This window comes from Opisthocomus hoazin, chromosome 6 (assembly GCF_030867145.1).
Source record: "Opisthocomus hoazin isolate bOpiHoa1 chromosome 6, bOpiHoa1.hap1, whole genome shotgun sequence".
In the NCBI taxonomy this organism is placed as follows: domain Eukaryota; kingdom Metazoa; phylum Chordata; class Aves; order Opisthocomiformes; family Opisthocomidae; genus Opisthocomus; species Opisthocomus hoazin.
The window spans coordinates 17576579-17590825 of record NC_134419.1 but is presented as its reverse complement, the minus strand read 5'-3'; the positions used below and the strand labels follow the sequence as shown (position 1 = coordinate 17590825).

Below are 14247 nucleotides of genomic sequence, written 5' to 3'. Positions count from 1 at the left end.
TTCCAGCAAAAGCAGCTATACACGTTGTACTTCTGATGCTTATTCTGCGGCATGATCGACTGAGACAATAGTGGAAAGCATTGTCATGGGATACTAAAATGAGAATTTGTGATAAAAGTGGTCCTGTGGATTCATTAGTGCAGCTCTTAAGGATGAACAGAAAACATTTGTCCAACTCACAAAATGAACTTTAACGAAGGTGCTTGGTAGAAAGCATTCTTTTAAGAGGAGACTGAAAAGGCCAGATGTAATACATGAAAAGCCACATTCCACATAGATGCACGGAAGTTGCATACAGTACATCAAGTTTTTGTACGACTAATTATTTTGAAGCACTATAAAAGCAAATTAACTAATTTTCCATATATGATCACATCTTGGCCCCTCGAATACACCTCAGGCCACTCTTTCACAGTCTTCCAAAAAGGACTGAGTTGAGATCGAAGAAGCCATTATTCAGTGCTGACAATCAAACACTTAGGAATCAATTGATTACTATTTAATCTCATTTAATCTATTGATGCCTTATAATTAATTCCCAGATTAAACTCTAAATGTATTATTGATAGAGGAACCAAAATGGTTTTAATGCAACCTCTTCCCTAAGCCAGATTTAGAAGTGGAACTGTCATGTATGTTTCTTCTACTGACAACAATACAGCAAATGGCACTTATGAAGCTGCATCCTGTGGCCAAACTTAGGGTCCAATTGTATACCTACCTATATACAAAAAATTCAAGCTACAACTACCATAGGCAAGTATTTAATCTGAATCACTTTTATACATTTTGCTTCTCTTCCCCTAGAGCATCACAACCGCCTTTTGGAAGCTTCTGTTGTGTATGGACTGCTGGTCATTGCCAAAGCAGCTTGTAAGTAATGCTCTCAAGTTCTGTTTTAGCAGGGCACCTACAGTTGTTAAACTTTGCATTTTTCAAACCTTGATATTACAGCTTTAGTCTACTGCTACAGTGTCTGCATTTTAACAAGAAAGACATTCTCCTTACAGTGTTCCTTAAACAACTAGAATATACAGGCTTAACTCTATCTTTTCTTGCAGCTTCCCTAATGTTCAATAAATTGCAGATTATAGACATACCGGAGCTAGTGACACTGTAAGAATTGATATGGCAGCATACTAATTCACATACTGTATATGAGATCCAGAGATGCCAGCGCTAACCCCAGAGGCAGCAGAGCTGTAATAACGCAGTGTTGTTTGTGGGCTGATTATGCTTCCGTTTCGGAAGGCTAATTAGTTAGGGCAGAGCCCTGTGCTAAATTCGGTATCTTTGCAGTCATGTACTTCATGGATATATTTCCTACTTTCCTCCACCTTCCCACACACATTTGCCTGAATTAAGATGCTATATAATGATGGTTTTACCTGTAGCCAAAATTTCCATATGTTAGAGAATTCTGCTCCAAGATACAATGCTACTCTAGAAGAAACAGAAGCAATTATAAAAATCTCATGGTTTGCAAAAAGTCCAAAACAGGCTTTCTGTTAAGGATCAGTAGGAGTTACTTTTCAAGCTTAGCCTGACTAAGAAAGCATTAAAACCAGCAATTATGGTATAAATTCTTTAAAGCTAGTATTTCATTTTCTAAACGAATTCATTTACTCACACTAATGATACCAAATATTATCCATCTGCCAAAAAAGCTGCTAATCTTCAATGCAAACTCACTCAGGTTTATTACACAGTATACATGGGATGGCTATTCTGGTTGAAATTGTCCAAAATCTTAACATAAATTAGAAAAATGAAGTAAAATGGCAGTAAATACAGAAAAAAGGGTGCATGTTGAACAGCAATGCACGCACACATCCTTAGGTATCAATTCAGAATGCACTTATCTTGCCAAACCAGTTAACAAGGTAATCCACGTTCTACACTTTCTTCTCCCATGTTTGAAATCCGATTTCCCAAATGTCTGGAACTTTCATATAGGGTTTTTCTAGCCTGGTTTACCTTTCTTCATTTCTTTCAACAAACAAAGCTTGTTCTAAGAAAACAGGGAATTAACCAAAGAAATGAGAGACCCAAAGCTAACTTCACTTACTTCCATATTTGTTGCAAAAAATCATTGAATCAGAAAGCAAAACCAAAGTCCACTCAATTTTTATTTGGAAGATCCCCACAAAATGGCGCTTAAAGAGGTTAAGTTTTGGAAATATCTGCAATAAAGCTCTATTCAATTTAATACTAGCTTAAACAAGAAGTTTTCTACCAGCTTCCCTTCTCAATGGTACAACAGAGAACCTCACAATAGGTGAGATTAACAAAACAGTAACAACTTTCTTTACTTAAAAGGAAAATCAGATTTCGTTTGAAACTGAGAATATGGATTTGCAGCTTTGTTAGACTAGGGGTCAACTGCAATTTCTCACACATAGCTTAAGCTGCCGACACATAAAAAAAGTAATTTTGCTGCCAAATGTTGCCTTCACATAGCTGTACTACTTACATTTCACTGAACTCACACCATCTTTTTAAATGCTGCTCTATAACATTTTATTGCATTTAAATAGGAAGTAAATGGTCCAGTATAGCAAAGAGTCAACTACATTTTTGAATTATTGTACATAAGTATTCTTGAATATTCTATAAATTAAGTCACCACCACTGTGGTTAAAGTGTTCGGTCTTTTTCCTTCTAAACTAAGGGCTTCATCTTCCTACTGATTTTATTGAATGCATCATGAATTCTTCATGGTTATTTCTAATTCATCACTACTGTTTCCTCTAATCTTTGCTTTTAACAGACCAAATAAACCTAGAATTTTCTTGGCAGTTACGCCAATAAGGTTGCAATTGAAGCAACTCAATGTATTTGTTTTAATGTAACCTCTGCACTCTAAAAATGAAAGAGACTATTTCTAGAAGTGCAATTCATAATAAAAATCATCACCTTTTCATTAAACAACCACATCACCTAAATGAATACAATTTTATACATCTCACTGAAGTAATTTGTATCACTGAAAGTTTCATCACTACATGTTTGCAATTACAGTGTCAAAAAAATGTTTAAAGAATTGTCATTGCACACAAAGTTGCTGATCAGAAGCAGTTAGCTAAGCTTGTGGCACCAGTATGCCTCGAGAGCTCAAGTGGATTTCTGTCAATGTTGCATCTTCTGCAAGGAGAATAATTTTCTTCTCAATGGAAGGCATTTCATTCAACAAGTCCAACTCAGTTAATTAAATATATTGGAACTTAAAAAGATTAAAAAGGATAGATTGAGGGGATTTTTTTTTTTTTACAGCCTTAAAAATCTGCTATTTATGAAATATTACAGGGTGCAATGTTTAGGAAAAAGTTATGTTGTTTGCAAATAACACTACCTTTGTTAAAGCCATTTGTAGGTTCACAAAATTTTGTTTTCCTTCCCACATATTTAAAGGAGGTCCTCTTACAAAGCAAAAAAATGTAATGCTAATTGAATCCAATTAGTACATAACAAACTGTTGCGTAAGAATTGTGGATGCAGATTTTCATTAAAACCTACAATCTGAACAAATGTATACTCATCTGTGTATATTCTACAGAACTACTTAAACGTAGAGACACTGTATATTTTGGTTAGCAAAATGCAGCGCTTAAATTAACATAAAGGCTGATTTGCAGTTGAAAGAATCTTAATTACTAATCAAACTGAATTAGCCTCTTTTCTGCAAAGCAATTCAAGGGAAAAAAATACAAGGCACGATTAAAAACAAGTCAGAATGTATGCCACTAGCTTGCGTCAATCCACCTAGGTGCAGTTTAAAATTTCAACATACTAGCAATTTTCCTTAAATTTTCAACAGAGAGAAAACCACCATTTTCATTTTCCAAAGGTAATTGAACGCACCAGTTCTATTCAGCAAATAGCCACACATGCCTCAGCACATTTGAATTCCACAAGTGCTATGAAGAGAACCATACGGACTTCTTTAAGGTTTCTGTTTCACTTTGGTTTAGGTTATTCAAATAACATGCATTACACCTATATCAGTACACAATAAGTTTATTTTAAGTGAAGAAAAGCTTTGCCATTAATGAAAAATTTCAGTAGAAAACAGTACCTCCTGCTTTCAATCTAGATTACTCAAAAGTAGAAGCTTGTATTAGTGAAAAATTCAGTAGAAACAGATCTGTAGGAAACATGTTCTTGGCACATGAAGTAAAAGCTTTAAACACATTAAGTTTGAATAGAGTATTTACCATGCAACCATGCTGGCAGAAAAGCCAGTTTGTAATGGCTGGTATTTGTCCCTCAAGACAATAGTATGGAAGACACTTAAACCTGCTTACATAACGTTAATTGTATATAAATATGGTGTTGCCATAATTGACAGTCTTTATTCGGGCCAACCACTTAGTTTAGCAGTTCTAAATAAGTAATAGGCACTTTGCCTTTCTGATTTCCCCTTTCACCCATCAGCCAGTCTGAGTCCATGCCAGGGATACTGTACACTGTTATCACCTAAAAAAACAGAAACACATTATTATAACCTTTATCTGCCTGGAAAAAAATTACAGTCTACCTTCATGTGATTTCCAAGGTCTCAGAATTTATATTAACCAAGTTAAATAGAGCATTTGAGCATCTATGGAACATAATCTAGTGCTCACAAAAATTATTTCACTGGTTCACGGAAAAGAAGTAGACATAGCAGCATATTTTAAAGTCCCTTTTTTTCCTGATGCAATTCTATTCATTACTGTTTCTTTTCTATTATTTTTTAATCTATAAGTCTTGTATATTGCCTTCAACAGGCAATCTATAAGAAAGTTCATTGGATCTTCAAGTGCATGACTGAAAGACAGACGATGCTGATGTGCTACATCTTAACACAAAATCTTGGGCCACAGCTTCTAAGTCACTGTCTACATAAGAAAAAAGTCAAATAGAAATATTTCAAGTGATGCATATTTAAAAACCCAAAAAGTCTGAAAACGTCTTTGTGGATGCTCTTTTCAGGGTTAAGCTACAGTCACATTACTAGGTGGAACTCTGTTCCAGCACCCTGCTTTATTGTACATCTCTGCCTGCTTTGTATAGACTCTCTGACCTAAGAGCGCAATTGAATTGGAACAGGAATAAGCACAGCACAACCACCACCATCAAAACAAGAAGTGGTTGTATTTTTACATTCTTCCCAAATTGCAGTATTTAATGCTTGAAAGACTAATTGTATCGATAACAGTGGTAAAGGTGAGGTTAAAAAGAAGAGCAGAATTGCATCTCGATTGTCTAGCAAACGTTCTTACAAGCTAAGCTGTTGTAACAACTATTAACTCTCACTATAGAATATCAGGGTACATAGGTACAGGACAATGCTCTAAGAGTACTACTGAAGTTTAATTAAAAAAATCAACTGCACGGATTTTTTGATGTAGCACATCTTAACTGGCTAGTCACAAGCATTCCGATTATACTTTTAAATGATCAAGGTACATAGAAAAGTCTTACCTCATCTGCAAGTAGTGATAATTCACTGCTGTTTGCGGCATCGTAGTCATAGAGAACTCTAGCTTTCCTGCTGCCACTTGATGACTTCAGTTCAGTGATGCCTGAAGTAACTACTGATTTGCTTACTGAAGGCAACGAAGCAGAGGCTGAGGCCAAGACTGAGGGAGCAGAAACACTCTGCACAGGAGCTGAGGAAGACTGATTATCGTTAGAGAGGAAAGTAGATGGAAAGCTGTGGGAGAAAATCAAACAAGAAGACTTCTGAGTGAATCAGTTCTACATGGGGAGTTATACATGCCTCCATGCCTAAATTAGCATTCTTGCTTTCTTCAACTACAGAATAAACACCAGAAGACAGCAATAATAGAATAGCACTAATATTTTATAAACCTTAATGAAGATACTTCTTCCTCATCTGTAGTATAAACCAAACCAATATACTCTAAAAGAAATACTGCTACCTTAAAGAAACTTCGTAACTGTGTCCAAAAAAAAAAAAAAAAAAAAAAGCACAAAGCCAGGAAAGCACTGTTGGTCAGACTTAATTCAGACTGTATTTTAATAAACATTTCTTTTGACAGCTTGCCAGTAACAGTAGCCTTCACCTCTTCCTGCTCATTCCTCAGTTATATGGCTACACAAAAGATTGTGGTGATGAATCAGATCTGGGAAATATAATACAGCTTAAAAAACACAGCCTCCCTCTGAAAGAAGAAAAAACCCTCAAAACTGTTTTTGAAATCGAAATAATTTTGTTGATTCAGCTAACTGCATGCTGTAAAACAAAAATATTTGTTATACTAAAGAGGATCTTATATCAGCTGAAGCCCCTGCTTTCTAGGTCAGGCAGCTGCTTGCTCTGTGCCAGCTGCAGTGTCTGCTAAACCCTTCCATGAAGTCAGTTCAACTCATTAACCTGCCTGGGGGGGGGGAGGGGGGGAAAAGTAGGGAAAAAGTGTATAATCTTCTCCTAAGTTAATGAGCTGAATCACAAAAATCTGTGGTGAGAGCCAAAGCAGACACAACCCGGAGCAGAGAGGAGAGCAAAGCAGCAAGAGGTCTCGGTGAAACAGGGAAGAGGGAATGGGACAGCATGGAGGGCAACGACGAGTGGTGAGACTGTTTCATGTCACTCTGCCTTACATCTTGGGATGAAGTTCCATGGCAGACTAAACTTAATTGTTTAGCAGTTGATGTAGTCATTCCTTGTCATCTTTGCTGCCTTCCTTTGTTCCAACATTCGTCTGGTTCTACTTTAAAAGCAGGTCAGTTAAGGTTTTGAAAAGTGGCAGAGCTGATGGAGTGAAAAAGTCAGCAAATAGAAATTAAACTGAGTCAGGATGACATGGAACTGTAGCTGCATTTCCTTCCACTCTTCTGACCACTCTACACATCAACTAGTCAGTCAATTACAACACATAACTTTCCTCATCAGTCCTTCCAAATAGATGCTTTTTCATTAATATCTGGAATGTGGACATATTAAACCCCGCCCTTTTTTTGCCTACTCTTTTGACATAATAAAGATCTAGTCATATTGTGCGTATGACCCTGTCAGAAAACAGTCTCATCTCATCCCTTTCCACCTATGCTCCCCAGTTAAGTTCTTCCTGAAGATGCAGTTCAGTGGCAACTTTAAATACACAAATCAAAATCAGTATACTCCTAGACTCACATCTGCAGCATTACTGGTGTTCACATTATCGTAAGAGTAGCTGGTTTAGGGAGATGATGCAGGTAAAAACTAAATCTATCAATATAGTGACTAATTTTTGGATTGTGTGGCCATGAATATAGGTGGTATTAAAGCAACTCAAACCTGGATCAGCTGCAGTGGTGCTGTACGCAAGTTTACAGTTTCAGACTGTGCTTACTCTTGTATATTTACCCTGCCACCAAACAGGGTGGATGCACTCCTCTACTGCTTTATTGTGCAAATGTTCATTCTCTGTCACTTGATTCAGATCTAACAATATGTTGCTTTGAGTTGGTTCAACAATCTGATCTAACAAAAATCACCAAGAAGTCTGCTAGCTTTCCATCAGAACAGCTTGTTAAACACGCTCACCTTGCAGTCATCCCATTGTTATACCTGACTAAAGGCAAACAGCAGGAATATATTGTGAAGGACAGAACTAGCCCCTTTACAGTTAGACTGAATTGCATATAAAAAATTGTATAGACTTTCAGGAGACTGTTGTCTTTTGACAGATTACTACTGTCCAAAGGAGCAAGTCTTACTTCCCTCTCCGGCCTACCTTAACCTTATTTTGATCATAGAGCTGGTTCAACTCACCAAGAGGAGACTGCAACTCCACCAAATAGAATTTTTTTTTTCTTTATCATTTGCCAGATCAGTTTTCCAAACCAGTTCACCATGTTCCCTGAGCAAATCAAATGAGGAGAACAAAAGGAAGAAAAGCTAGACCCCACATTTTTGTAGGGATAACTCAGCTGTGCCTCATAATGTGTTTATTACTTCATTAGCTGGCATTCAAACAGAGGGATTTCATTTTAAATGACAATCAGCTGTTTCTCCATATTGCTAATTTACTGTTTAGTATACTGCCAAACCTGTTCTCTGTTAACACAGTAAGTACTTATAAATAATTCTGCTCAGTTCAAAGGGTCACTGGTTTTGTTCAGCTAGAGAAGAAAGCCAAAGCTTTATAACCACTCTGTCAATCAGTCAAGCATCAAGTGTCACTCTTCGTAAAGCCATATGTAGGCACATTACTGGAAAGCTTCAGCTATACAGAGGTTTTAAGGGATTTTTTTGAACACCTGAGTAGTACGAGTTTCACAGCTTGTAGAGCAGGGACCAGTCATGGGTGATTTGAAAAGATAATTATGCCAAAGCTTAGGCTTGGCTGTCAATGAAGCTGAGAAAACTCAGAGCAAAAGCAGTTATCAGCAAAAATAAAAGCAGCCAGCGTACCAGTATATTTGAAATAGATTTGTTTAGTTCATTCTGGGGAACTAAGAAACCGAAGCAAGACTGCTTTTAACCTGGGAGATTTGATTCTTTAGGCAGCCCCCCAGGAGGGGGAGGCAGGAGAGGAATAAGCAGCTGATGCTGCCTTGAAGGGAAACCTCCATAAAACCATGTCTATTTATATAAAGAGAACTGAGCACAAGTTTTTCCTCCACTTTCACTACAGCCAACTGTGGAGAATACATCAGGAAAATCTGTGCTTAGCCTTGGAACTTGAATAGTGTCAGCATGAAGCAGGTTAGGGTTTATGTGCTAGATTCTGACCCAGGTAAAACATATAATATGCATCTACTCTGAGAACCAGGTTTCTGTTTCAAGCAACAAACCATCTCACTTAGAGGCTGAATACCTTTGGTTCACCAATTATCTCAAAACAAAAATAAGTCCCTCACAGCTCTTGGCTTTCATATGAGAATATGGCACAATGTCATTCTTAGATGTGTAAAAAGAGCATGTGTAACTGAGCACTACAGATCCGTTGTTAACTAATAGAGTGCTGGCAAATACAACCAAAATCTAGCTGAGCACCTAAGCTATTTAGTTGGTACTATTATCTGCCTATGCGGAACATAGGAAGACCATTACACGTATCCTGCTCATCTGTTTATTTAATGCACATGCTACGCACCGTATGCCTATAAACTGAGGAACTATTCCAAAGCAAGGAGTGCAACTTGAGACCCTGTCCCAGTGCTCTCTGTCAATAGTTCAGTGCGACTTCCTTGCACAAAGAAGGAAAGACACGCCCAAGATTTAATACCATTACTATTTTAATCCACATAGGCAGTGAAACTTCATTTGGCTGTTTGAGGCATTTAGGATTTTGCAAAGTCTCCATGCTTTTGGTCTTCTAGTAGTAATAATAATTTTATCAAAAATAATAATCAAATCATAGCCACATAAAGATACATCCTTCTGTTTTCCTAAAGGCAGTATTTTCTTCAAATGTATTTTTTTATACCTGGTAGGAGTTTACATACATTTTAAAGACAGACAACTGTTCTAGGACATGCTATACATCCTAAAGCTAGAGATTTTAAACAGGAATAGGTTCTTCCTTTGATTAAGGGTATTATGCTTAAAAATTTCTGTTTGGTAAGCATACTGGGATAAGAGTACAGATTTTAAAAACACCCTCTCATAATAGTTGTGTAAATATACTTCACTTAATTTCTAATTTAGAGGTGCTTGTCCTTAATCCAGTAAATGTTTACTTCCAAGCTTTCAATTCTACAACTTGCATTTATGTGGTACCAAATCTTGTAGTTGAATACTTCTTTCAGTCGAATGTAGTTTTAAAGGCTTTTTTTTTTTTTTTTTTTTTTGAAAAGTCTTTAGACTACCCATTCAAACAAACTGAGGCCAGGAAATCAAACGCCACAGGAAGCTGCAAGTCAGGAAAAGGACAAGACTCAGGAATGCTTTTGTTTTTACTTCCTTGTCATGAAGAACATAAACAGAGATACTTTATATAGATAGTTATTGAGAATAGACACTACAGTAAACTTTTAAGTACAGACAATCCTTCAATGCATATGCTCACCTACATAACATGGTCTGGTACAACCCTAAGAAAGGCTGATTTGTAAAGATTAATTAGAATAGGGAAACTTCATGAAAAGTAAGCACGTCGATCTCTTTACATCACCACCAATCACAAAAAAAGGATTATGAGCACAAACTAATGTCAGACAGTTTCTTCTCTCACTTTAAGAATATTAAACCCACAAAACAGTAGAACTAGATGAATTTGCTCATTCCACCCTGAGTGCTTTGGATTACTGATTAGATACAGTATCTATGCTGGCAACTCACTTAACAGTGGAGAACGCAGTTCCATTTAAAATCAGGTAGTACCATGTAGCAAATTAAGAGGTAACAGGAATTTAAGGGCAGTACAAAAACTTACCCCACACTGCACAGTGGATTTGTAACATGAAGCACAAGACAACTGAATGATTACAAGTAAATCTCTAGAAATTATTTTTTGCACCTTTAAATGAGTTTACTATTGGCTCACCTTCCTCAATTATAAATTATACAAAATCTCAGTAAATCAACCTTCAAAAGGCATTAGTGCTGCATGTAGGCTTAGGGACGTAGTTGCACTGGGGTAATCGCATATTAGTAATTACCTGAGAAGAGATATATTTCCTTTCAGTCCAGCATGCCTGCCTGTTCACCACTGTTATATCAGTGTAAATTTTCCTACTATTCATAAGAATTTGGAAAAAAACATGGGGTTTTTTTTTCTGAACTTTTTAGTGTTACTACCTTCCAAGTTGTTTCTGAAGATCCAACATATACTGGTAACATTGTGCATAATACGTCATCTGAGCTTCAACAAAATCATTCAGACAGCGAAGATGATGTGCCTACAATATAGCAAAGAATTCAGGTTTTTATTCTGTAAAAGTACTATGCTGCATTAGAAAGCCTGGTCTACTAATCATGTGGTAACGTCAATATAGGCACATAAGGATTTATGCCACATGGGCACAGTTCCTGGATTTACCAGATAAATGGGATAAAATGTCACAAAAATTAATATATTTGAACACAAAAAATAGGTGCTGTACAAGCATCATGCCATTTACCTATATTGTTCTCAGAACAGAAATATTTTAGCACTTTTTTGTGGATTCAACATTCAGTTCACCTGATGAATGGGAAACTGAGTTTAAAGGATAAAATTGAAAGCTCCTCCATTCTCAAGTTTAACAGGAGACTAAAGTTAAATTCAGCAGATACTAAACTATAACTCAAAAACTAAAAAATACACAGTTCAATGCTTTAACGTGCTGAAGTGAAACCTCATAGCCCACAGTTTCCAAGCAGCTTACTGTAGTTATTTTTAGCAAGTGGCCTGATTTTGACTTTCCCCCTCTACCCCTTTTGGGTACTCACATGTGTACTGCTGATTCCTTCCAGCAGAAGTCTGGTAATCTCTGCTTGACGGTCAAATTCACTCTGAGTAATTCGTACTTCCTGTTCAGACTAAAAGTAGGGATGCACATTAGGTGTTTGTACAATGCACTCCGTTACACCTTCTGACTGCAACAGTTCCAATTTATTCAGAGCTACTCATACAAATGCATTAATCAAAAGCTCAGGTGTTTGAAATACGTGCTTTTTCTTTGCAGATCTTTAGTAGGCAAAAAGAGTAATTGCATTTTGGGTTCAGAAATGCTGAGGCCCTGTACACCCAACAGCTTTATCATCAGACACCTACCACACAGAGTCAACGTATGCAGAAGGCAGGCATTTTTCTGCCAGCAGTATAACCCCACCTCTCCTAACAACAACCAAGAGTTCATTGGCATAACAGTGTCTGCACCATGGGTTCTGCCAGCATAGCAGTGGCAGCCAAGGACAACATAATGGTTTTCCATACTTCAAGTTCACAGGGCTCTGACCAAATACTTTACGGTAAACCCTGCATTATTTTTGTCACATAACTGCACAGCAATCAGCTGTACATAAATATGACAATAAGTTTTAATAGGGTATTTCATAAATCTCATACTGGCCATCAAGCTACTACAACTATTTCTGGAGCTTGTAATTGAGGCGTCTTTAAAAACAAATAAATCCAAACTATAGCAAATGTTCTTACTTCAACTAGAGTAAAATTTTTATTAAAATTACTGGATTTGTTTCATATTTAAATTATTCAAATTTATTCCTTGTTACATATGATTATCAGCAATTTTTAAATAAGTTAACAATGTTACAGCAGTTTTAAAGGACTTCCACCTAGCACAAATTGACATTAGAGTATTTTTTTGGGGGGGTGGGGAGGACACTACTCAAAACACACAAATATATAGAAATATGCTGTAATAGGTAAAATTTACTGTTCCAAGACAGAATGTACTCAGCCTGGAATCTGGATTACCTTGTCACAATGCTTACATGCATTTAGTACCTTGTTTCTAAAAACAGACCCAAAGGTAAAAATCTGCGTTACTCCAAGATGCAGCAGTTACTACTCTCAACAAAACCGAGTAAGGAAATATATTTTCAGGAAACTTAATGAGGCAATACCAATGAAACATTGGTTTCAAAAGGATTTTATCTGTTTGCAAACATTCTGCTCTTGCATTCCACTAACGTTAATCAATATGAAAAGTCACATGGAAGGATCTTAATTTCAGCAATGAGCACAGAAGAATGATGCAGCTACCCAAGAAATGTTTTTCATCTCAAGTCACTGCAGCTGAGAAGGCTTACACATTAATTAAACAGCGAGGAAGTAGCTATAGAGTCCTGTTTCCTACTGAAAACTGAGATAGCAGTGTATGTTCAAGTTACAAACTAATTAGGTTTTCAAAGTCTGTTGAGGCAAGATTCTTTACTTGGAATTTTCATATCAAATCTGTATTAATATCAGTGGAATACATCTGGCAGTCACTGAGAGAAATGTAAGAACAAACAGAGGAAAACAAAGAAACCCGACAGCCAAGAGGGGAAGAAAATAATTCCCTTCTGTATTAGCAACATCTTCATGTCCTTTAAAAACAATCAGCAAAACCTTAGGTAAACCTATCTGGAGATAAATAGTCTAGTCTCTTCCTTCTCTAAAGTCAGCACTTGCTAATGTGTTTCCTTCTTCCTGCCAGGTAAGTAGATACATGAGAATACAGACTTACAAGAAAGGGAAATATCTCTCAGAATAATTCTATTTGTTTCAACAATATTTTAGCAAGTCAACTACTTTCTATAAGAAAAGGCAAAGCGAGTAATGTGGTCACATGTATTAACTTAGCCAGTACAGAGTGGCTTTAAATACCTATCTTTACAAAAGCCCCATGTAGTGTTTTTTTAGCAATTTACATAAATTGAATTATGTCATGATGTGTTTAATCTGTTTTGCCCATCCCTATTTTCAGTACTGCTAGGCAAACAGTAGCAGGACAGCGTATCTATTCTACACCTTGTGGTAAACGTGAAGAACCACTGACTTTCAATCTGGAAAGCTTATGGCCTGATCAACTTTGTTTCTGAACAGAATGAAGAGCTCAAAACACAAGCCTAAACTTTACAGTGACCCCCAGCTGCAGTCATATTTTGGTTTTAGAACAATTAGAAGGCCTTGCCAAGTATCTCCAATGAAGATCCCTCAAAATGGTACTTGCTCCCCAATTTCAGAATATGAACCATGTTTCTGAATATGAATGTTCAGAAGTTCATAATCTCCCCAAATTTCACATAGGAATATATGACCTCTCAGAAATACTATGCAATCCTGTAGCTAAGGGCAAACACACAATCATAAAAGCACAGGAAACAAAATCATCTTCCTAATTTTTTATTAGACAAACTATTAGTAAAAGTCTCCTTTGTAGTGAAAGACAGGAGCTCCTCTTGATGCTCAAAACCCAACCTCAAAGTGCTGAACATGCGCTAAAAGCCTCTGCTCTTTCCATCGACGACACCAGACACCTCAGAAGACTCCTAACAAAATTTGTATGTTTATAAAGTGTGTAACATCAGTACCCACTCCCTGTGTTTTATAGTACAGTATTTAATATCCTCTAATTCCACATTTCAGAGGGGAAGTTAAACTGAAGTAAGTTTGTTATTAACACCATGCAGATCTTTTTTTCTAACTCAGAAAAACCCTGTAATTGATCCAGAGATTACCTGACAGTCTGAAATCCTTGTTTGGAACTTTCTTAGATTTAAACTGAAAACTTCTATGAATCTCTTCCCCCAACTCTCAAACACAGTTTGCCTTTAGAAACCTGAATGGGTTACTGTTCCTTTGGTAGAAAATGTGTGTT

At 36.7% G+C, this 14247-nt stretch overlaps 1 protein-coding gene across 3 annotated transcripts in view; it reads right to left on the bottom strand.

Annotated features, from left to right (window-relative positions):
* Nucleotides 1–203: 203 nt before the first annotated feature.
* The window catches only part of SH3GLB1 (SH3 domain containing GRB2 like, endophilin B1), a 28230-nt gene continuing 14186 nt past the window's right edge, over nucleotides 204–14247 (bottom strand). For all 3 annotated transcript variants that reach the window (XM_075424854.1, XM_075424855.1, XM_075424857.1), the window contains 4 exons: nucleotides 11369–11458; nucleotides 10736–10836; nucleotides 5467–5698; nucleotides 204–4476 (listed from right to left, as the gene is read on the bottom strand). In XM_075424854.1, the coding sequence (XP_075280969.1) occupies nucleotides 4369–4476; nucleotides 5467–5698; nucleotides 10736–10836; nucleotides 11369–11458 (531 nt within the window). In that variant the 3' untranslated portion in view covers nucleotides 204–4368. The remainder of the gene's footprint in view (nucleotides 4477–5466; nucleotides 5699–10735; nucleotides 10837–11368; nucleotides 11459–14247) is intronic.